This window comes from Rhinopithecus roxellana, chromosome 16 (assembly GCF_007565055.1).
Source record: "Rhinopithecus roxellana isolate Shanxi Qingling chromosome 16, ASM756505v1, whole genome shotgun sequence".
In the NCBI taxonomy this organism is placed as follows: domain Eukaryota; kingdom Metazoa; phylum Chordata; class Mammalia; order Primates; family Cercopithecidae; genus Rhinopithecus; species Rhinopithecus roxellana.
The window spans coordinates 67,012,068-67,036,296 of NC_044564.1; the positions used below are offsets into that span (position 1 = coordinate 67,012,068).

General features: G+C 39.8%; 1 protein-coding gene across 4 annotated transcripts in view; it reads right to left on the reverse strand.

Annotated features, from left to right (window-relative positions):
* Nucleotides 1–24,229, reverse strand: part of TTC39B (tetratricopeptide repeat domain 39B) — a 273,344-nt gene that overhangs the window by 51,874 nt on the left and 197,241 nt on the right. For all 4 annotated transcript variants that reach the window (XM_030919785.1, XM_010368074.2, XM_030919786.1 and 1 more), the window contains one exon: nucleotides 11,721–11,816. In XM_030919785.1, coding sequence (XP_030775645.1) covers nucleotides 11,721–11,800 — 80 coding nt within the window. In that variant the 5' untranslated portion in view covers nucleotides 11,801–11,816. The remainder of the gene's footprint in view (nucleotides 1–11,720; nucleotides 11,817–24,229) is intronic.

A 24,229-nucleotide genomic window follows, 5' to 3' on the forward strand; every position in this document is an offset into this window, starting at 1 on the left:
GCTCTGTAAATTGTAGATAACTAATAGCAGTGCAAAATAACTGTTGTCTATAGGCATGTTAATTTTGCCTGGCCAGTAGAGGTTCAACTAACTTCCCTCCCCAGCTGTGGAATAAGTTAGTTTTCCTGGATTTGCACATTAATTTCTTTTGTTTGTTTGTTTTTTTTTTTTTGAGACGGAGTCTCGCTCTGTCGCCCAGGCTGGAGTACAGTGGCCGGATCTCAGCTCACTGCAAGCTCCGCCTCCCGGGTTTACGCCATTCTCCTGCCTCAGCCTCCCGAGTAGCTGGGACTACAGGCGCCCGCCACCTCGCCCGGCTAGGTTTTTGTCTTTTTTAGTAGAGACGGGATTTCACTGTGTTAGCCAGGATGGTCTCGATCTCCTGACCTCGTGATCCGCCCGTCTCGGCCTCCCAAAGTGCTGGGATTACAGGCTTGAGCCACCGCGCCCGGCCTACATTAATTTCAACAATACTTTACGTCACAGAAATTTGTTCTGTTTTGATTTCTCCTTTGAATCTGTTATAACATCTGCCAAATGTCCTCATCTATAATTAATAATTAATCAGTGATTAAATAAAATCCTTAACATGTTCATTTTTGTATCTATATGAGTCATGATTTTATCCTTTTTTCAAAATTATATTAATCACTTATGATTGACAGAAATTTTGTTCTTTAAAGCCATCTCTAAAATGTTTTGTGTAACGACTTGTAAAAGGGCAATATTTCAGTAAGTAAATGAGTAGTAGGATGATCTGGTAAACAAAAATGCTGATAAGAAATAAACCAGCAGGCATGTTTGCCTCATGCCCAGCACTTTAGGAGACGGAGGCAGGAGGAATACTTGAGGCCTGGAGTTCAAGACCAGCCTGGGCCACAGAGTGAGCACTCGTCTCTATAAAAAAGTTTTTGCAAAAGCCAGGCTTGTGGTGTGTGCCTGTAACCCCAGCTACAGGTATTGTGGTGGGAGGGTCGCTTGAGCTCAGGAGTTTGTGGTGTAGTGAGCCATGATCATGCCACTGTACTTTAGTCTGAGCGATAGAGACCTTGTCTCAAGAAAATAAAATGGGGCCGGGCATGGTGACTGATTACAGCACTTTGGGGGACCGAGGCAGGTGAATCACTTGAGGTCAGGAGTTTGAGACCAGCCTGACCAGCATGGTGAAACCCCATCTCTACTAAAAACACAAAAATTAGCCAGGTGTGGTGGCGGGTGCCTGTAATCCCAGCTACTCAGGAGGCTGAGGCAGGAGAATCACGTGAACCCAGGAGTCAGAGGAGCAGTGAGCCGAGATTGCACCATTGCACTCCAGCCTGGGCAACGGGAGCAAAACTCCATCTCAAAAAAATAAATAAATAAAATGGGCCAGGTGCGGTGGCTCACACCTCTAATCCCAGCACTTTGGGAGGCCAAAGCAGGCGGATCGTTTGAGGTCAGGAGTTTGAGACCAGCCTGGCCAACATGGTGAAACCCCATCTCAACTAAAAATACAAAAATTAGCTGGGTTGGGCGTGGTGTTGCACTCCTATAATCCCAGCTACTCAGGAGGCTGAGGCAGGAGAACCGCTTGAACCTGGAAGGTAGAGGTTGCAGTGAGCCAAGACCATGCCACTGCACTCCAGCTGGGCAACAGAGCAAGATGCTGTCTCAAAAACTAACTAACTAAATAAATGAAATGAAAAAAAATAAATAAATAAACTTGATAAGTATTTGAAGTTGAGTTTCCATCCCACCAACCTCTTGAACTTCATTCTTTAAGACATCAAAGCATAGTGCCCCTTCAGTGTATTCTCTAGCAGGAGTAGGTTCTGAGGGCAATGCCAGAACACCTTCCCCTCGCAGGTCTTCTCATGGCTCCTTCTTGTTATTCAGATCTCAGCTAATGCAGAGCAGCCTGGCTGACCCCATCCCATCCTGTCTCACTGTTTTTCCTTCCACCATTATTACCATCCAGAAGTATTTTGTGCATGTAGCATTTGTAGACATGCTTGTCTGTCTTCCCTCTCTAGAACATAAATGCAAGGAGGTTGTTTTAGTCATTCCTGTGCACCAGTGCCTTCGACAATACCTAGAACACATTACATGCTCAAAAAATATTGCTGAGTGGTGAATGGGTGGATACAACTGTTCTGAGTAGAAACAGAGACTTCTTCATGCCTAGCATTTGAGACACCTCCTCTAGGATGGAGTAGAACCAAGGCAAGCTCTTAACGGAGGGCTAAGTATTGCTTTGCCCTTAAGTTTCCAGTGAACGAAGAGATCAAATAAGAATGCTAGGAGTTCACAAACCTCTCACAGCAAGATTTTTCACAAGAAAGTTGCCTGATACCTCCTATACCAGTTCATAACCAAATTTTGTCAGTGTTACCTCCTGAACGTCTCTTGAATTTATCCTGTCTCATCTCTACCGTCCAGCACAGGTTAGTCATCATGTGTTGCCTGGGGTCTATAGAACCGTTTCTTTCCCCATTGCTTACCTCTGCTCCCCCCCATCAAATCTTTACCTAGAGTCCTTTGAACTAATATTTATGCTAAATATGTACCAGGTACTCTTCTAGGTGCTGGCAATACAGCAATGAACAAGACACACAGGATCCCAGGCTCTCGAAGAGCTTTCATTCTACTGGAGAAGGGAGGGCAGATTTGCACAAGCAGACCAAGAACTGATCAGGGTCATCCCTGATTGGGATAAGTGGTTTGGAACAGAACCTAGGTGTTGGGGGAGGCAGGGGTGGGGAGAAGGCCCAACATTAATGAAGATGGTCAGGAAAAGCTCTCCAAAAAGGTGACATCCAATCGCTGTATAATGGAGCCAGCCATGGGAATATCTAGGTTGAGGGTAGAGGGGGCATTCTAAACTGGGAAAGTGATGAGCAAGGCAGAGAAGGAGAGAAAATGAGGACAGAAAACAGGCAAAAGCCAGAAACCATAGTGGCGGAGAGGATGAATTTTATTCTTTGAACAAAAGGAAATACATCGGCTCAGAAATCCTCACTCTTTTCTCAGCATCCCCTCCCTTCAAATATTAGCTGTTCCCATTTTACCTCCCGCCAATTCTCTCTAAGGTTACAGCTCATCCTTCATCACCAGGAAACAGGCTGTGAACAGATACTAGTCCTCTTGCCAAACATTCACCTCTGCATCTCAGCTGGCCACACTGTCACCTGGGAGGATACACTATACACACCCCCACTTAGATACACAAAGTGGGAGCTCAGCACCTCTGAACACAGTATACTCAGCTCTTCCGAGTGGTTTACGATGATGCTCACCTGGAATTAACACTCCTCTGCAGAACACTAGGGCTACCATGTGTTCTGTAAGGAATGACCAGGACAGCAACTTTCACCATGGTCAAGACTTCTGTCAAGTATCTCTCGGACACACATGTTCCTCTTCATTTCCACTGCCATCACATTAACTGAGACTCTTATCACTTCAGATGTGAATTCTGAAATACTCTCCAAGAATGCCTTCCTATGACTGCTTTGACTCCATGGTTCTCAAACTCCAGCACACATCAGACACATTGGGATACCACTCTCAGGCTACTCTCCCCTTCCCAAAACAGATACTCATCATTCTGCCTCCTTAGATTAAGAACCTAAAGTAGCTACCCACACCTACCACATGCACTAGAAATCGGTTCACCATACCTGTCCAACCAGACTGGAATGATGAGCAAGGCTATTTAAAAACAGTCCAGCTCACGCCTGTAATCCCAGCACTTTGGGAGGCTAAGGTGGGTGGATCACGAGGTCAGGAGCTCCAGACTAGCCTGGCCAACATGGTGAAACCCTGACTCTACTCAAAATACAAAAATTAGCTGGGCATGGTGGCCCACACCTGTATTCCCAACCACTGCAGAGGCTGCAGTGAGCTGAGATCGTGCCACTGCACTCCAGTCTGGTCACAGAGTGAGACTCCGTCTCAAAAAAAAAAAAGCACTCCGGTATTCTGCAAGAGGCTCATCAGCATAGCAACCCCTCAAGTATAGCACGATGTAATTAATGAAAAGATTCCTGGACTGGAAAGTAGAAGTCAGCCAAGCCATTCTCCAGCCTTGTGACCCTCACAGTGTCCCTTAACTTCCCTGAGTCCCTAGTCTTATTTTTGAAGTGCTCTCATTTCACAACATCTGCAGGAGAAGCAAAGGCAATGGTTATTATGAGTGTGTTTTGTGAACTTTCAAGCCCTGTGCAAGTTAATAACCATGTCTAATTCTCCAAAATCTATGGTGCTCAGTCCACATATTCATATTCCTGCCCTGCTGGAGACACACCCGAGTGCCTTTCATAATATACATCTTCAGTGAGGTGACGACTCCTCATGTTTCTAACTTAAAAGATATGTTAATTTAAGGCAGGATGAGTTTTTTAGTCTATTTTAAAATATATATATATATATATATATAAAATGAATACATAACTTATAAAAATGTGGAACTATATCATTATCACTTACATTCCAATTCTTACTTTACGAATTACTTTATAAGCTTGGTTACAAAAAAACTTCATAGTAAATGAGCATCTGAGCTCTGGAATTGGATCCTTTTATTCATTTCCTGACTCCCTTTTGCCTCAAGAGAAGTCAAAGATTTCCCACAATATATTGGTTCCACTGAAACTGTGATCCTAGAGAACTAGGCTGCAGCCTCCCAAGGCCATTTTCTATTACTTATCTGGAGGTTTTGTCTCTTTCCTCTAGAAATCATAATTTTTACTCATTTATGTTGGACAGGGAAATAACTGGTGACTTTTTTCTCCTCCTTCCAAATTATCTGAACTCTGCTCACATTACTTTTATAATGAAAAACTGATTTATAAAAATTTTGAAAAATAAAAGTAGTATTTTAAATAACAGCAAAGGAAAAGTCTTTTCTCCACCACTTCCCAGTTCTGTAACCTTGAACTCACTTTACCTCTGTAAGTCTCAGCTTCCTTATCTGTAAGATGGGGATCGTTAAGTCTGCAGTTACTACTATACAAAGTAGTTGCAAAGATGGAGGAAGCTCCTGGAATTAAAAGTATAAGCATTTATATATATTGAGGCATTACTACAGTTCTCCACAAGTGTCAACCTGCACCATCTCCCCTGCTAAGAACCACATACGCACACATACATGGTGACCTGGCAAAGTTTCTCTGCACTTTGCTCATAATCTGATGACCTTCTACCATTAACATATCTGATTCATGAGATCTATTGATTAAAAGGTAAAGAAGGGATTTTATTATTTGTATTACAATCAATAAAAGTCTACAAAACCAATATATAATCATCGTATCCCCTCACCCTTCTCCCCTGAAGCAAGTCACAAGACCCTCATCTAAGAGGTGCCCTCCCTGGACCCTGAGGAAAGGGACATCCTTATCTCCAACGCCTCGGACTTCCCTGAGCAGGGACTTCACTAGATGAACGCTACTGGACTTTCCTCTCCCTCCTCCCCTCTTCATTCCTCCTCTGGGAAAGAAATGAATTATCTGATTGGTGAGCTGGAAGGAAACACGGGGCATAAATGGCCCAGCCCCTTTCTTACACGGAAAGAGGATGCAGAAAAGTCTATTCTCTCGGCGATGCAGTGAGCTAGTAGGGCAGGCTCTACCGCCCCCCACCGCCCAATCATGACCCTCACAAGGGAGGCCTGTGATTTAGGGCTGAAATTCCATTCAGGGCTATGTCAAAAAGAAGCCCATTTTTCCATGCGTCTAAGCTGTAATACAACCTCCAACATAGTCTTTGTGAATAACGAAGCTATGAATTTGATCTCCATAGGCCTGATTCTTGCATCAATATTTCAACTTAGGCCAAAAAGGAACCTTTTTTCCAAAGAGAGAACTAAACACTTAGAATCTGTATGCACAGAATGATGGGCGGGCAAGTTTACTCTTCAGAGACTTTTACTAATTTGTGTGGAAGTATCCAGGGTTCTTTTGCAAGCAAATCCAAATCCAAGTCCCCTGCACCTGTGGACTCCAGATCTCCCTGCCCTCAAGAGCTCCAGGGCAAGAAGTCTCAGGCATTACTACAATTCAGCTGTGTGGCGTTCAGAAGCTCAGAAGCAACTGTGACTGGACAGCCAGACTACAGACACTCCTGTTACCATTTCTCATTAGTTATCCAAGGGAGAGGAGGGACCCCATAAGCTCATAGTCTACAGTGGGCTGTGTTAGATGGCAAGACTTCCAAGAAAGTCATTAACCTCTCCAAGTCTTTGTTTCCTCAGCTATGAAAATGATGAGGATACGACAATATCCACTCAACAGGTATTATTCGCATTGCTGTTATGAGCATCAGAAAAGATAAAAATGCAGATGTGAAAGGTAAAAATGCAACTACGTAATGCACTAAAAGGAATGATGTAAATATTATCATCTATGAAAGAATAAAAGTGCCTGCTCTCTCCTCATGTGAATAGTGTGCTCATCCTTCAGACTCAAATGGGGAAGCAGAGGTTTATTTTCTTTATTTCCAAATAATTTCAGGCTTCCAAAAAGTTGGAAAAATAGGACAGAGTTTGTATACCCAGTTCCCCTAGATAACATCTTACATAACACTTTTGAAGGGTGCTGGCAATTATTTTGTAGCATTGCCCTTTGGTCTGTCTGATGTTTCCTTATGATCAGATTCAGGCTACACATTTTGGGCAAGAGTCTACGGCCATATCACCCTGAACACACCCGATCTTGTCTGATTTCAGAAACTAAGCAGGTTCGCGTCTGGTTAGTACTTGGACAAGAGACATTATGGGCAAGAAAACCACAGCAGTGATGCCGTGTTCTCAGTGCATGGTATCAGGGCTATGAGCTGCATGCACAGCTTGTTTCTGGTGATGACCACATAGCTAGGGTGGTCTCTAATGTAAGGTTACTACTGTTCCCTTGGGAGTCACTAAGCATCTTCGGGGAGGTTCTCAAGACTCTGCAGATACCCCATTTCACAACACACATTGCCCCCTAACTTTAGTGTCCACGGAGTGTTCTTGTCTATACCCATTACCATTGTGGTTTGTCAAACAGCAATTTTCTTTTCCCGTCATTTCTTCCACATCAGCCAGAATGAATAGGGAAGAGCTCTCCCTCCCACCACTGACATGTTTACCCAATTATTTATATACTATAAACACATCGATATTAATTGATTCTGTGGACTATATAACTCATTACAGTCATTATTTATTTTCTTTCTCACATAGTCCCAGATTTGGCCATTGGAAGCTCCTTTATGTTGCTCCCGTGTTCTTTCGACAAGCCCTGTCCTTTTTTCCAGCAATTCTTTACTTTCTGGCACAAGATCTTCTAGGTTCATCTTGTACTTTCCCGGCCCTGGTGCTGGAATCAGCCAGGAGCCTTGGTTTCTTTTGTCAGAGAATGGCATCAGAACTGAGGCCTTGGGTGCCAAGGGTCTCTGCGTCTAGGCCCCAGAATAGCAGAGTTCTGACCCAGAGCCAGCCCTGTGGTGCCACAGTGCTTCAAGTTATGTCTACTTTAGTAGATCTGTTAATTAACAGAAAGAGTTAGGTTTTGTTCTTTTTTTAAAAAAAGTACTTAGTCTATATAACCAAAACATGATATATAAATTCATTTAAATTATTATACCTTAATGCCCCTCCTTCCTATCCTGATTTCTTTTGTTAATAAGCACAATTATAATAAGCTGCTTTTCAGTATTGCATTGTTACATATGGTAATACTTTTACATTGCCCAATATGTCTCTAACAAAAATAACTTATTTTGAAACGACTTCTCGGCAAACACTGGTGACTACTCTGGTTAAACAACTAAGCCAGATCATTAGGCGAAGGCTAAATGAATTAAGAAGCAGCAAGACAGGGTAACATAAGTACAGTGAGAAGGTGGGATGTATTCCCAAAAACGTGCCTCGGCTTTCCCGAGCTCAGTCAAGGGTTTTTGTTGTTGTAGTTGTTAAACTAAGAGGGATTGTTCTGAGAGGGAATGGTATAGATGTGGTAATGGCATGGAAAATACACCTGGCACTCTTCTAACACAAAGGCGGTAAAAGCTAGACTTAACTCTATGTGATAACAGCTGGGCAATCTCTCCTGCATTCTTTTTTTTAATAGTGGTAAAATATATATAGCATAAAATTAATTATCTTAACCATTTTAAAGCACACAGCTCAGTGGTGTTAAGTATATTCACACTGTGTGAACCAAACAGGTGTGGTTCATCACTTCAATCTTTATAACTTTTTCATCTTGCAAAACTGAAACTCCATACTCATTAAACAACTCCCTCTACCCTGAATTCTTTACTAACCAATCCAAGGGAGAGTCACCCTCTTCTCTTACAAGCCCTTGGCCAACATTTTGCCATAACCTTCATGATTGAGCCATGTGGACACCTCATCCCACTAAACCAGTCTCTGGAACTCAGTCTCCTGAGCAGCCAGAACTCCCTATGTAATTCTGGGATATCCCAATGCCAACCTTGATTTGGTAACTAAAGCTACCAACACTCTGTACCCACACTGGGCTGACATATCTAGGCTTGGTAAGTAAAGTATAAAGAAGTCTATGAAAGGTTTTCTCTCCGTTCCTTTAATTCTGAGGCCCTAGACCCCTGTGTTCTGTTTTTATGACTTTCTCAAGTAAATCAAAAAGACACACTTTAACTTAGAGACTGTAAATTGAGCAACCTTGTGTTCAGCCTGTTTCCTATGGAAAAATACGTATTTGATGAGCCAACAATATGTCTCCCACCTCCAACGAAGAGATGTGGTAAGAGGAGAAAGTAAAGTGATGACAAAGCTCTGGCCAGTGTGCCGAGTCTTTCCTCACTTTTCCAAAGTGACCTTAACACAGTTGTTTCAACAACTAGTTTCTAAACAGATTTGAAGTGATGAACACAAAACTGTCAAATATCTTAAAGTTTGTCACTTTGGTGACCTGAAAGCACACTGGCAGGAAATTCTAACTCCAAGAATTTCAGAGTGACAAGGCATTTTAGCTGATCATGTACTTCTCTGGATATGAGGATCCATTTGTGGGAAGATTCTCTCTTGGCTCTTTCAAGGTTGGAGGGAGAATCAAAAGAAACCATGGTTGTCAAAACACTTTGTAAGACTAAACAAGTGAAAGGGATTATAAGCAAGGAGGCAAATGAGGTTCTTAAACGTGCACCGGCCCAGAAATGAGAAGGTGGAGCATCAAGATATAATGCCACCACTGCCTGGCCATGGCACTTGGCTATGTCACTTGACACCCAGGGTGTCTCACTTGTTAAATGGTGACTCAAACTCCCTCCTTGGCTGTCTCACAACTTTGTGTTAAGAAGCAAATAGCTATTTGTGGAGTGAGGAGTACCAGAAGGAGTAACATATGAGGTATGGCATTATCATTTTCTGTTCAGACTAACTCCATAAAAGCCACATTTCTTGTCCACATCCAAGCTTCCTCCACTTTGCATGTGTCCTTTTAGGCTGCTCCACATTACATTTATAAGGGCTTACTTTGACACATGCATTAGAAGACCTATTAATTAAAAGGCAGAGTGAGAATGTCTATTATTTAGTTTTTAAAAAGAAAAAGACTATGAAAACTGCAAATATGAATACAGGTTGAGCATTCCTAATGTGAAAATCCAAAACTGAAATGCTCCAAAATCTGAAACTTTTTGAGGACCCACATGACACTCAAAAAAAAAAAAAAAAAAAAAAAAATGTTCACTGGAGTATTTTGGATCTTTGGATTAGGGAAGCCCACCCTGTGCTATCATGAAAACACTTCTCAATTATTTCTTATATTTCACCTCCACTTCCTTTTATGTAGCTTTAACCTCTTCCTCTCTGACTCCTTCCCAACTCAGAAATATACACAAACCTCATTCATTTCTATTTAAAGTAAAACCAGCAAGAAAGGTAACTCCCTCAATCTTCCTTTCTCTCCTAACGCACCCTTCTCCCACTCCTTCTTTTCATAGGCAAGAGCTTCAAAAAAGAACTGATGCTCACTCTCCCTACTTCCCCACCTCCCATTGACCTTTAGCCATGCAGCCTGACTCCTGCCTCAACTTCACTGAAACCTTACGAGCTAAAGGTCTCCAATGACCTAACTATGAAATGCAAAGGATACTTTTTCACCCGTATCCATGAAGACCTCTTTGCCACACCTGGCTCTGCTGACTGCATTCCAGAACTCACCCCTCCTCCAAGTCCCTTGCCTGTCCTGTGGCCACCAACTCATAGAGTCTTCCTCTCTCACACATCTACGTAGCTCTTGTTTGAACTGTCATTGTCTCAGCCATCCTTCAATGTTCTGTGTTCCCGAAAGTTCCTTCCTCCATTCTCTTCTCTTTTGTTATGGCTCTCTGGGAAATACAGGTGTGGTTTATCACTTCAACGACTACGTGCATGCTAAAGACTTCCAGTCTACAGATGCAGCTTGTTGCTGACTATGCATATCATGCCCTTATTTATTATCGCTTTCAGTAATTTTTATTTTATTACAGCTTTCAAACTCAGCATTATAAAGTCGTTACTTAGGAAACTATCGGATGAGTTAGAGGATAACTATGAAGGAAGAGCACTTCTTTTAGAAGAAAACACAAAATTCCATGAGCAGGGACATACACAGTAAAAAAGGATATGGAAAACAAATGCCTTAAGATACTTAGAAGTTATTTTCAACTTCATCTCCATTCTGTAGCCTCTCCTGTATATTGCGTGAGTAGAATCCTAAGACAAACTACCAAACCCATGAGTATAAAGAACACATGCAGAGCTGAAATTTCAAATGCAAAATCCAAACTGCTAAGGATCTGCTGTATAATCTTAAAAGTTTAATAAACCTCTAAGGATGGATGAAAAGTGCTTTCTCATGTACTAAAACAGCTTTAACAGAGCTGCCTTAATAACTCACAAAAAACAACCTTCATGTTCAAAGACAGAATCTGTTAATTCTAAATGATCTGGAAAGGAACAAAAATTAACCAGGTATGATATCACAGAAAAATATCTAATGGAAGAGGAAAATATTGTGATATATTAAGTTTTAAAAAGTAGATTACCGAACAGTATAATATGATCCCAATTAAGAAAAAAATTTAATATCTCTACATATGAAGAGAAAAAGAATGCACACAAAAATAATTAGGATTATAGTAATACATATTTCATTCTCTTTGTGCTTTCTATAGCTCTGAATTTTCTACAATGAACACTTCTTAAAATGTATTTTTAAACCAAGATTATGCAAAAAATGTAAGAAAGAAATAATCATAATATAATATTTGATGAAAAAGTCTATTATGGTTACAACTGTATCAAGAAGCACATGCCTAGGAAAAAGACTGGAAGGAAATACACCAAAATTCTGTGTTCAAGTGGTCATCATTATGGTTGATGTTTGTCCTTTCCTCCATTTTCCCCAATGTTTGGCAGTGTGATTTACTATTTTATAACAAAAATAACTGCCAAAAATATTTAAAGACAAAAAAGACTGGAAAGGGAGTTGTGCCCCAAAGTTGAATTTCATTTTGCTTTCATGTAACAGTGCCACCTATTCACTGAGTCCCTGAGCAGCCACCGTGTTTCCTTCCCTGATTTATAAAATGGGCACTCTACTTGCCTAGGCCTCTCCTGACCTCACTGGTTTGTCAAACACAATGCACTATGCAAATATCAGTATTCTACTCCTTCAAGGGTTGGACTGTTCCCCTCTCTTCCCCCAGGAATGCCCACAACCCTTCCTGACCTGTTCACAGCAGATGCTCCGCGCTGTCTGGGTGCCTGTTGTGTATCACATGATGCAAAGTGAAGGCTGCTTGTTGCCATATCTGAGTGAGAAGATCTGTTAATTAAAAAGGCAGAGTGAGGTTTTTTATTTCCTTGTCCTGTGAGAAAAATCTACATCAGTGCAATTACACAACACAAGCTTTCCAATTATTTTTATACATTTATCAATTTTAAAAATCAAGTAACAAAAATCTACTGTATGTGTCAAACATTCCTGAAATACAGCCCTAATAACCTTATTTTTTCATTCTAGTACACAAAAAATAAGTTAACTGAAATTACTCCACAGCTCTCCACCCAAAGATAGGATTGTATCTTGTATATATCCTTCCAGGTTTTTTTCCCAAGTAAATCTATATATATTTTAATAAAACTTTATTAAAGCTGTGTATTATAATGGGCTATCATATACAGTTATCATGGATTACATACAGGAATTATTCTGAATTTTTTCTTCTCAATAAATCCAGAGTTGCTTTATCATAGCATCTGCAACATTCTGCTGACTGGAAATATGATAATTTGTTACCTGTACCTCATTTTCAGGCATGTAGGTTACTCCCAAAGTTTTGGCATTACAAACTACTGTAATAAGCCCCTTTACTCACTTGTCTAATTATTTCCTAAAAATACATTCCCGAAGGCAAGGGTGCTTATTTTGTAAGGTACTTTATTTTTAATCAACTATCTAATTTCCCATTAAATACACACCACAGAAAGCTAACATAAAGAAGGTGAAGACCAATCTGCCTTGCAGAATCTTAGGCCAGTTTATTGACCCAAAGATATCTCACAGACACACCATGGGGGCAGGTCCACTCAGAGAAGGAAACTTCCAGAAAGAATTTAAGTCCTGCCCTGTCTTACAATAGAATTGCCAATCTCCTTCCAGTTCCACTCACCTTAACAGTACACATCTCACAGAGAAGAGCCAGAGTCATTAAAAAAAAAGGCAGAGTCATTAAAAAAAGAGAATTTGTGTGTGTGTGTGTGTGTGTGTGTGTGTTCTGTTTTGTTTTGTTTTTAATTCTAAGATGTACAATGGGTGCAATGGCTTACGCTTGTAATCTCAGCATTTTGGGAGGCCAAGGCGGGTGGATCACCTGAGGTCAGGAGTTCAAGACCAGCCTGGCCAACATGGTGAAACTCCGTTTCTACTAAACATACAAAAATTAGCCAGGTCTGGTGGCGCATGCCTGTAATCTCAGCTACTGGGGAGGCTGAGGCAGGAGAATCGCTTGAACCCAGGAGGCGGAGGTTGCGGTGAGCCAAGATCGTACCGTTGCACTCCAGCCTGGGCAACAAGAGTGAAACACCATCTCAAAAATAAATAAATAAATAAATAAATAAATAAGTACAGTGCCCTCAATTAAGTGAAGTTCCCCCCACCCCCCATTTGGAAGTTCAGACTTTCCAATGCACTCTAGTATTTTAGACTAGACATTCATTTTTATCTTGGACATATCAAGTTCCCTAAATTTTACACATCATGTAGGGGAAGATTGAAATTGTTCTTACAAGGCTGGTTAGGTGTGGGTGGTGGGAGGGAAGAAAACTCCACAGGTAAGGGGAAATGTCACTAGAAGACAAGTTATTTCCATCACAAAAACTTGTTATTATGAGAATACAGGTACCCCTTCCATAAATAAGACTCTGGGCAGTGACCATCAGCTCCGTTTACAAGCAGGGAAAGAGGAAGTGACTGACTGAAAAGGCTATCTACCCATTTGGCAAGAGTGTTTGCCCATTTGTTCACTTACAGATTCATTTTCAAGGGCTAGAAACACACAGTCTTTGAAATGTACTGTAAAAATATCCCCTTTTCACATTTGCCTTTAGCTTTAATAAAAGTCTCCCCAATATTGAAATTTTTGCTTAGTCATAACTATCACTCTTTTCTTTAACATCTCTGATTTTGAGGGCATACTTAGAAAAACCTTCCCTCTACAAAGATTATATAACATACTTTTACCTGTGTTTTACTTTTTAATATGTAATTTGTTTATTCGTTTATAATTTAAATAGATGGTACAAGATAGTGCTGTTTAATTTTTTTCCCTAATCTTTTGCCACATTTCCCAAGATTGTTTTTAAATAAACCACATCTTTTACCCCAATGATTTGACATGCCATAACACACTAGATATAAACATAAATTTGTTGTGCCAGGTAAATATTATATGTTTCAAAGTGCTAAAATAATTGAGACTGGGAACGGTGGCCCACGCCTATAATCCCAGCACTTTGGGAGGCTGAGACAGGCAGATTACTTGAGGTCAGGAGTTTGAGAACAGCCTGGCCAACATGGTGAAACCCTATCTCTAATAAAAATACAAAAATTAGCCAGGCATGGTGGCGGGTGCCTGTAATCCCAGCTACTCGGGAGGCTGAGACAGGAGAATCACTTGAACCTGAGAGGCAGAGGTTGCAGTGAGCCAAGACTGCGCCACTGCACTCCAGCCTGGGTGACAAAAGTGAAACTCTATCTCAAAAAATAAAAATAGTAATAATGAATTGGAAGGCCATTCAGCAAAGATGGTTCCTATACAAGCAAATGGAAACTCAACTCAATGTAAACACTCTAAACGAAACTTAAGCTTAGCCAATCAGAAACCGCCAACTCACCTCTAACTAGGAACTTCCCACTTGTTCCAGTCAAATATTTTATTTGTCTTGCTTCTTTAAATACTTCATAAGTTTCCCCCTCCCACTCCTTAGGAAGAACACTGAACTGCTTGTGTTCTAATGATATTCAATTCAGGAATCACTCAGTGCTCAAACCAACTAGCTAAAATATTACTGTGCCTAAATTAATCTGTTAACAAAAGCTAAAATTATTGTATCTTTACCTGACACAACAGATTTGAATTTACCAGAATATAATAATTATTAATAAAATAATGTTACATTTTATTCCTCTTTTCTAAGGCATAAAGGTTTAGATTCTTCTAGTCCTTTATGTTTGTATACACATGTACATGAAGTCACCGAAATTCTATAGTATTTCTAGATTTATGTTAATATCACAATAAGCATATCATGCCACAAACTAATTTTTTATTAAACAGGATTTTTTAAGATATAGACCTAACTCATTTATTGAAAGTACTGTCTAGTGTTTTAAGAACGCATTTTCTCATTTTGTTAATAAGAAATGCTTCAAATACATAAAGTAGAGAAAATAATACTGCAAACACCCAAGTATAACCTAGAATCCATTTTGTGTACAGTCTGAGCTACATTTAATTCTTTCCTGCATGGATAAGCAAGAAATAACTCATCTACTTGTTATAACAGCTTGGAAACTAGGCAAAAGGAAGACTGCATGTCCTCTCAAGGTCATCTTGGAGCACCGTCCAACAGGCCCACCCAAGGAACATTTAATTCCCTAGGAGGTATATATCTTGTTTGGCTTTCTATTTACTATTAAAACCTACACTCTGTAAAAGTATGTTAACGTGTAGATTTTTTAATCTGGTAGATATGTAAATAATTTCTGTGTGGTAAGATTATGGTTTTATCGCTTTGCTGGAGGTTAACCAGTTTAGTGCATAACAAACCTTATTTCAACACTTATTCTTTCCTCAGTTCTCCAAATGCTGTTACCAGTTTTACCATCTTGCTTGATTTCCTCATTGACATGTGTTGATTCCATAATTATGATACTTTGACATACTGGATTATTCTGCTGTCTCTTACACACAGCAATTTTCCATATGTGCGCAGGTCTGTTTTTGGGCATTCTTTTGTTCCATCACATATTTGCCTCTCTCTGCACTAGTCACACCATTTTTATTATTATGGCTTTCTGACACCTGTAAGCCAATTGGAGCGAGTTCTCTACTTTATTAAATATTCTTTTTGTCAGATTGCTATTATTACACCTACATTCTTGTTTATGAATTTCAGAGTTAGTCATTATAACATTACAAGCAAGTCCTGCTGGAGTTTTGACTGGGAATTCATTACATTATTAGGAAATCTACAGAGAATTGTTGTCTTTATAATATTGCATCTTCACATCTTTATATATTTATTCAGGTCTTCTCTTATTTCCTTCATAAAGGCTTTTAATATCTGAACACTGTACTGATATGCATGTACCCTTGCAAAAGAGCCATGCTAAATCTTTATACTGGAGGCTACGAAAAGTAACACACTGAACTTCAATTACACCTAATTAGTACATTGGAATATATGCCCTTATTCTGTCTTGTTTTAATGGCTCTAACTTTAAGTTTTTAAACAGCTTTATTGAGACATAATTCACAGACCATAGAATTCACCCAATTAATGTTTATAATCAATGGTTTTTAGTATATTCACAGACTATCACCACAATCTAATTTTATAACATTTTGTCACCCAAATGTATCCATCTATCAGCAGTCACTCCTCATTCTCCACTCCACCTCCTCTAGTCCTAAACAACCACTAATCTACTTTCTCTGTCTACAGATTTGCCTATTCTGGACATTTCATATCAATGGAATCATAAAACGTGTGGTCTTTATGCTTGGCTTTTTCAGTTAGCATGTTTTTAAGATTCATTCATGTGGTAGCATGTAATAGTATTTCACTCCTTTTTATTGCCTGGTATTATCCCATTGCATAGATATATCACATTTTGTTAATCATCTGTTGATAATATATTAATTATTTGCATTTTTGCAGCCATTACGGATAATGCTGTTATGAACATTCATGTACAAGTTCTTGGCCAGGCACGGTGGCTCACTCCTGTAATCCCAGCAGGACTTTGGGAGGCCGAGGCGGGCAGATCACTTGAGGTCAGGAGTTCAAGACCTGCCTGGCCAACATGGCAAAACTCCATCTCTACTAAAAATACAAAAATTAGCCGGGCATGGTGGTGCGCACCTGTAATCCCAGCTACTCAGGAGGTTGAAGCAGGAGAATTGCTTGAACCTGGGAGACGGAGGTTGCAGTGAGCTGAAATCGTGCCACTGCACTCCAGCCTGGGTGACAGAGTGAGACTCCATCTTAGGAAAAAAAAAAAAACAAGTTATCGTGTGGACATGTATTTTCATTTCTCTTAATTATATATCTAGCATTGCTATGGAATGCTAAATATATGGTATGTGGAATTGCTACATTATGTGGTAACTCTATGTTTGACATTTTGAAGAACTACCAGACTGTTTTCCAAAGTGGTTGTGTGATTTTTCTGATCTTTTTTTTTTATTATTATTTTTTATTTTTTTATTTTTTTATGTTTTTGTAGAAATGGTGCCTTGCCATCTTGCCCAGGCTGGCCTTGAACTCCTAGGCTCAAGCAATCCGTCCACCCCAGCTTCCCAGAGTGTTTGGATTACAGCATGAGCCACCATGCCTGGCCGGCTATGTGATTTTATATTCCCACCAATAATGTACTAGAGCCCCAATTTCTCAACAGTTTGGCCAGTATTTGTTTTTGTCCATGAGATACGGTGGTATCTCATTGTAGTTTTTGGTGTGCATTTGCTTATCGACTAATAATGTTAAGAATCTTTTTAGGCACTTAATGGCCAATTGTATATCTTCTTTGGAGTAATGTCTGTTAGATTATTTTCCCATTTTTAATTGAGTTACTTATCTTTTTATTTTCCCTTGAATACTGCTCTAATTTTAATCACTAGGTAGAACTATTTGCGAGTGTAAAGCTTACAGCTATCTTTGTTTATACTTTTTCTCTCAATCAAATCATAGACAGCAGAGCCAATTCAAATTCCCCAATAAATCCAACACAACATGCTATGTTCCTGCACAATGAGATAAAAGCTAGCCCATATTTAAAAATAAAATAAAATTTCAAAAATGAATAAAAATATGTCCTTCAAGCTTTTCCATCAACATTAAAATCTCCCCTTAGGGGAGAAAAGGAATGAGTATAGATAGGCCAACTGATATGCTCTGGAAGCCACCATGTTTGTAATCTAGAGTCGAAATGGTATCCACCAAGCCAGTGCAGCCCTCTCAACTCCTGCAGAGACCTTGGCACATCTCACCAGGAGCTCCCCCTAGTCACCCCTACCAGGGTTGGTGCTTGAGCTCATCACTGGGATACTCATGGGCAAGCTAGGGAATCTAGTTCTGCCCAGCTATGTCCCCCCTCCCAAACCTGAACAGGAACCTCAAGGCACCAGGCACTCCTCTGTCCAACTCATCACCTGAAACACAGAGGGCACGTCACAGTAAATAAAAGTCAAGTACATACCCATCTGCTTGTGCGGCAACTGGCTCTTACCCATAAGTGCCACCTACTGGCTTCCAAGTCAAACTGCACAGTCCAATATAAAATCTGCGGACAGAATTGCGCAGGGCTATAGAAGCGAACCCAAAAGACCCTATCCAACATACTTACTCTATAGTTACACACTTAGAAGAGGTGGAAATGGGGCGGGGGGTACGGGGGGAAAGTCTATCTAAATGAAAATAAATTCAAAAACAAAAACTAGTAGCCTCTCTAGATGAGAAGAAACCAACATAAAAATTCTGGCACCATGAAAAATCTAAATGTTGTGACATCACCAAAGGGTCACACTAGCTCTCTAGAAACAGACCCTAACCAAATAAAAACTCAGAAATGGCAGATAAATAATTGAGAGTATGGGCTGCAAGTAAGCTCAAAGAGATCCAAGAGAAGGTTGAAAAATCAACACAATGAAACCATGAAAATAATCCAAGAAATGAAGGAAGAGACTAATATCTTTTAAAAAGCAAAAACAGGCCGGGCGCGGTGGCTCAAGCCTGTAATCCCAGCACTTTGGGAGGCCGAGACGGGTGGATCACGAGGTCAGGAGATCGAGACCATCCTGGTCTACACGGTGAAACCCCGTCTCTACTAAAAAAAAATACAAAAAACTAGCCGGGCGAGATGGCGGGCGCCTGTAGTCCCAGCTACTCGGGAGGCTGAGGCAGGAGAATGGCGTAAACCCGGGAGGCGGAGCTTGCAGTGAGCCGAGATCGCGCCACTGCACTCCAGCCTGGGCGACAGAGCTAGACTCCGTCTCAAAAAAAAAAAAAAAAAAAAAAAAAAGCAAAAACAAAACAAAACAACAAAAAACCCCAGAACTTCTGGAAATGAAAAATTCACTTAAGAAATTTCAAAATACAGTTGAAAGTCTTAACAGTAGACTGGATAGGCAGAAGAAAGAATTTCAGAGCTTAAAGACCTCCAATTCATATCACCAACTAATAACTTTTTAAAAATAGCTTGAGGCCGGGCGCGGTGGCTCAAGCCTGTAATCCCAGCACTTTGGGAGGCCGAGACGGGTGGATCACGAGGTCAGGAGATCGAGACCATCCTGGCTAACACGGTGAAACCCCGTCTCTACTAAAAAAGACAAAAAACTAGCCGGGTGAGGTGGCGGGCGCCTGTAGTCCCAGCTACTCGGGAGGCTGAGGCAGGAGAATGGCGAGAACCCGGGAGGCAGAGCTTGCAGTGAGCTGAGATGCGGCCACTGCACTCCAGCCTGGGCGGCAGAGTGAGACTCTGTCTCCAAAAAAAAAAAAAAAAAAAAAAAAAAAAAAAAAAAAAAAAAAATAGCTTGAAGACCAACCTTTCAAATTAACCCAAACAAAAATAAAGAAAAAAGAATTTTTGAAAATGAACAAAGCATTTCAGACATACAGGATTGTGTAAAGCAACCAAACCTATGGCTTATAGGAATTCCTGAGAAGGAAGAAGAAAAAGTAAGCAACCTGAAAAATATATTTGAGGAAATAATTCAGGAAACTCCCTAATCTTTCTAGAGAGGTGAACATCCAGATACAAGACATTCAGAGAACACCTGCAAGATACTATGCAACATGAACTTCACCAAGGCATATAGTCATCAGACTATCCAAGGTCAACACGAAAGAAAAAATGTTAAAGGCAACTAGAGAGAAGGGTCAAATCACCTACAAAGGAAAACCCATCCGACTCAGAGAAAACTTCTCAGCAGAAACCCTACAAACCGGAAGAGACTGGGGTCTATTTTTAGCATCCTTAAAGAAAAACAAAATGCCAGCCAAGAATTTCACATCCTGCCAAACGAAGCTTCATCAGTGAAGAAGAAATAAAATATTTTCTAGACAAGCAAATACTAAGGGCATCTGTCACCACAAGACCTATCCTACAAGAAATGCTGAAGAGAATTCTACACATGGAAACGAAAGGACAATACTCACCATCATAAAAGAACACGTAAGTGCACAGCTCACAGATCTTATAAAACAATTACACAATTGAAACTCCAAAACAACTAGCTAACAACACTATGACAGGAATAAAACCTCACATATCACTACTAACCTAAATGTAAATGACCTAAATGCCCCACTTAAAAGATACAGAGTAGCAAACTAGGTTTTAAAAAAAAAAAAAATACAAGACCCAACCATCTGCTGCCTACAAGTGACCCACCTACTGGCTAAAGATACCTTTAGACTCAAAGTAAAAGGGAGAAAAAAGACATAAAATGAGAATGGAAAACAAAAGTGAGCAGGAGTCACTATTCTCATATCAAGTAAAACAGACTTCAAACCAACTAACAGTAAAAAAAGACAAGGACATTTTATATATAATGATAAAGGATTCAGTATAACAAGAAGATTTAACTATTCTAAATATACATGCAACCAATACTGGGGCACCCAGATTTAGCAAACAAATCCTACTAGACCTAAGAGAATAGACTGATATCAACACAATTACAGTAAGGGACTTCAACACCTCCACTGACATCACTAGACAGATCATCGAGGCAGAAAATCAACAAAGAAACTCGGGACTTAATCTGGGTTACAGACCAAACAGACCTAAGAGACGTTTATAGAACATTCTACCAAACAACCACAGAATAAACACTCTTTTCATTTGTGCGTGGAACATTCTCCAGAATCAACCATATACTCAGCCATAAAGCAAGTCTCAATAAAATCAAATAAATAAAAATCGTATCGAGTATCTTCTCATATCAGAGTGGGATGAAACTAGAAATCAATTCCAAGAAGAACTCTCAAAACTATACAAGTACATGGAACCTAAACAACTTGCTCCTGAGCAACTCTTGGGTAAACAATAAAATTAAGCCAGAAATAAAAAAATTCTTTTAAATGAATGAAAACAAAGACACAACATACTAAAACCTCTGGTACACAGCAAAAGCAGTGGTAAGAGGAAAGTTTATAGCATTAAACGCCTACATCAAAAAGACAGAAAGACCTCAAATTAACAACCGAACATCACAACTCAAGGAACGAGAAAAACAAGAACAAACCAACCCAAAGCTAGCAGAAGAAAAGAACTAACAAAGATCAGAGCAAAACTAAATGAGATTAAGACCAAAAAAAAAAATAAAGGCAAGAAATCAACAAACTGGCCGGGCACAGTGGCTCCTGCCTATAATCCCAGCACTTTGGGAGGCCCAAGCGGGTGGATCACCTGATGTTAGGAATTTGAGGCCAGCCTGGCCAACATGATGAAATGCCATCTCCACTAAAAATACAAAAATCAGTGGGGCATGGTGGTGCATGCCTGTAGTCCCAGGTACTTGGGAGGCTGAGGCAGAAGAATTACTTGAACCCAGGAGGCAGAGGTTGCAGTGAGCCAAGATCATGCCACTGTATTCTAGCCTGGGCAACAAAGCAAGACTCCATCTCAAAAAAGAAAAGAATCAACGAACTGAAAAGTCGGTTCTTCAAAAGGATAAACCAATTGGCAGACCATTAGCTAGACTAACCAAGAAAATGAAAGAGAAGATTCAAATAAGCATAATCAGAAATGATAAAGGTGATAGTACAACCAATACCACAGAAATACAAATAATCATAAGAGATTCCTATGAACTCCTTCACGCACACAAACTAGAAAACTTAGAAGAAATGGATAAATTCCTGAAAACATACAAACTCCCAAGATTGAAACAGAAAGAAAAAGAAATCCCAAGCAGACCAATAATAAGTAATGAAATTAAACCAGTAATAAAAAATCTACTGGGGGAAAAAAAAAAAGCAGCTCAGGACCAGATGCATTCACAGCCAAATTTTACCAGACATATAAAGACAAGCTACTACCAATCTTACTGAAACTATTACAAAAAATTTGACGAGGTGTAGTCACTCCATAACATCTTCTATGAATCCAGAATCACCCTGATACTAAAATCAGACGACACAACAAAAACAGAAAACTACCAACCAATATCCCTGATGAACACAGATGCAAAAATCCTCCACAAAATACTAGCAAACTGAATCCAACATACATCAAAAATATAATTCATCACAATCAAGTAAGCTTTATTCCAGGTATGCAAGGATGGTTCAACATACACAAATCAATAAACTAAAAACAAAAACCATATGATCATCTCAATAGATACAGAAAAAACAATTGATAAAATCCAACATGCTTTCCTGATAAAAAACCTTCAACAAACCAGGCATCAAAGGAACATACCTCAAAATAATAAGAGCCATATGTGACAAACCCACAGCCAACATCATATTGAATTGGGAAAAGTTGAAAGCATTTCCCCTAAGGACGGAAAAACATGAGGACACCCACTTTCACCACTCTTATTCAACATAATACTGGAAGTCCAAGCCAAAGGAATCAGGCAAGAGAAAGATATAAAAGGCATCCAAATTGGAGAAAAGGAAGTCAAATTATCTTTTTTCATTGATGACATAATCATACACCTAGAAAGCCCCCAAAGACTCCTCCCAAAAGACAGAAAACCCCAGACTCCTCCAAAAGACTCCCAGACTTGATAAACAACTTCAGTAAAGTCAAGATACAAAATCAACGCACAAAAATCAGTAGCATTTCTATATATCAATTATATTCAAGCTGAGAACCAAATCAAGAACTGAATCCCATTTATGTTAGCCACAACAAAAATCCTAGGAATACATTTAACCAAGGAGGTAAAAGATCTCTACAAGGAGAATGACAAAACACTGATGAAAGAAATCACAGATCATACAAACAAATGGAAAAACGTCCCATGCACATGGACTGGAAGAATCAGTATCATTAAAATGACCATATTGGCTGGGCGTGGTGGCTCATGCCTATAATCCCAGTGCTTTGGGAGGCCGAGACAGACTGATTACTTGAGCTCAGAAGTTTAAGACCAGCCTGGGCAACACGGCAAAACCCTGTCTCTACAAAACATATGAAAATTATCTGGCCATGGTATCACACGCCTATAGTCCTATCAACTAAGGAGGCTTAAGTGGAAGGATCACTTGAGTCTGGGAGGCATAGGTTGCAGTGAGCCAAGATCGCACCAATGCGCTCAGCCCAGGTGACAGAGTGAGACCCTGTCTCAAAAATAAGAAAGTATTTGTAGACTATGCTACCGACAAAAGACTAACATCCAGAATCTATAAGGAACTCAAACAACTCAACAAGAAAGAAACAAACAACCCCATTAAAAACTGGGCAAAAGGCGTGAACAGATATTTATCAAATAAAGTAATACAAGAGGCCAACAAACACATTAAAAAAAAAATGCTCAACATCATTAATCATCAGAGAAATGCAAATTATAACCACAATGAGATATCATCTTACACCAGTCAGAATGGCTACTATTAAAAAATCAAAACACAACAGATGTTGGATTACCTGTGGAGAAAGGGGAACACTTGTACACTGTTGTTGGGAACAGACGTTGCTTCAACGTCTATGGAAAACAGTATGAAGATATCTCAAGAAGCTAAAAATAGCGCTGCCATTCGAGATAGCAATCCCACTATGTGGTATCTACCCAAAGGAAAAGAAATCTTTATATAAAAAAGACACCTGCACTCATACATTTATCACAGCACTATTCACAACAGCAAAGCCATGGAACCAACCTAGGTGTCCATCAATGGTTGAATGGATAAAGAAAATGTGGAATATGTACACAATAGAATACTATGTAACCACAAAAAGGAATGAAATAATCTTTGCAGCAACCTGAATGGTGCTAGAAGCCATTATCCTAGGTAAACTAAGTCAGAAGCAGAAAATCAAATACCACCGGTTCTCACTTCTGAAAGCTGAACAATAGGTACACATGCAAATAAAGATGGAAATAACAGACGCTTGGCACTCCAAAAGAGGGGAGGGAGGATGGAGGTGAAGGTTGAAAAATTACCTTTTAGATATAATGGTCAATATTTGGGTGGTGAGTACACAAGAAGCTCAATCCCCACCATCACGCATTATACCCATGTAACAGACATGCACATGTACCTTCAAATCTAAAACCTTAAAAATAAAAAATGGTATCCACTAGAATTATGAAATGCAGGACTCTGACACACCACTGGAAATCTATTGCTTAATATTATTGGCTACATAAAAAACATTTGTCTTTCTTACTAAAAAAAACTGCTTGCCAGACCAAATTCTACACAAGGATGATTCCTCAAAGAGCTGTTCTCATGGCCAATGATCAGTGGAAAGAGGAGGTGCCTGCGGCTGAC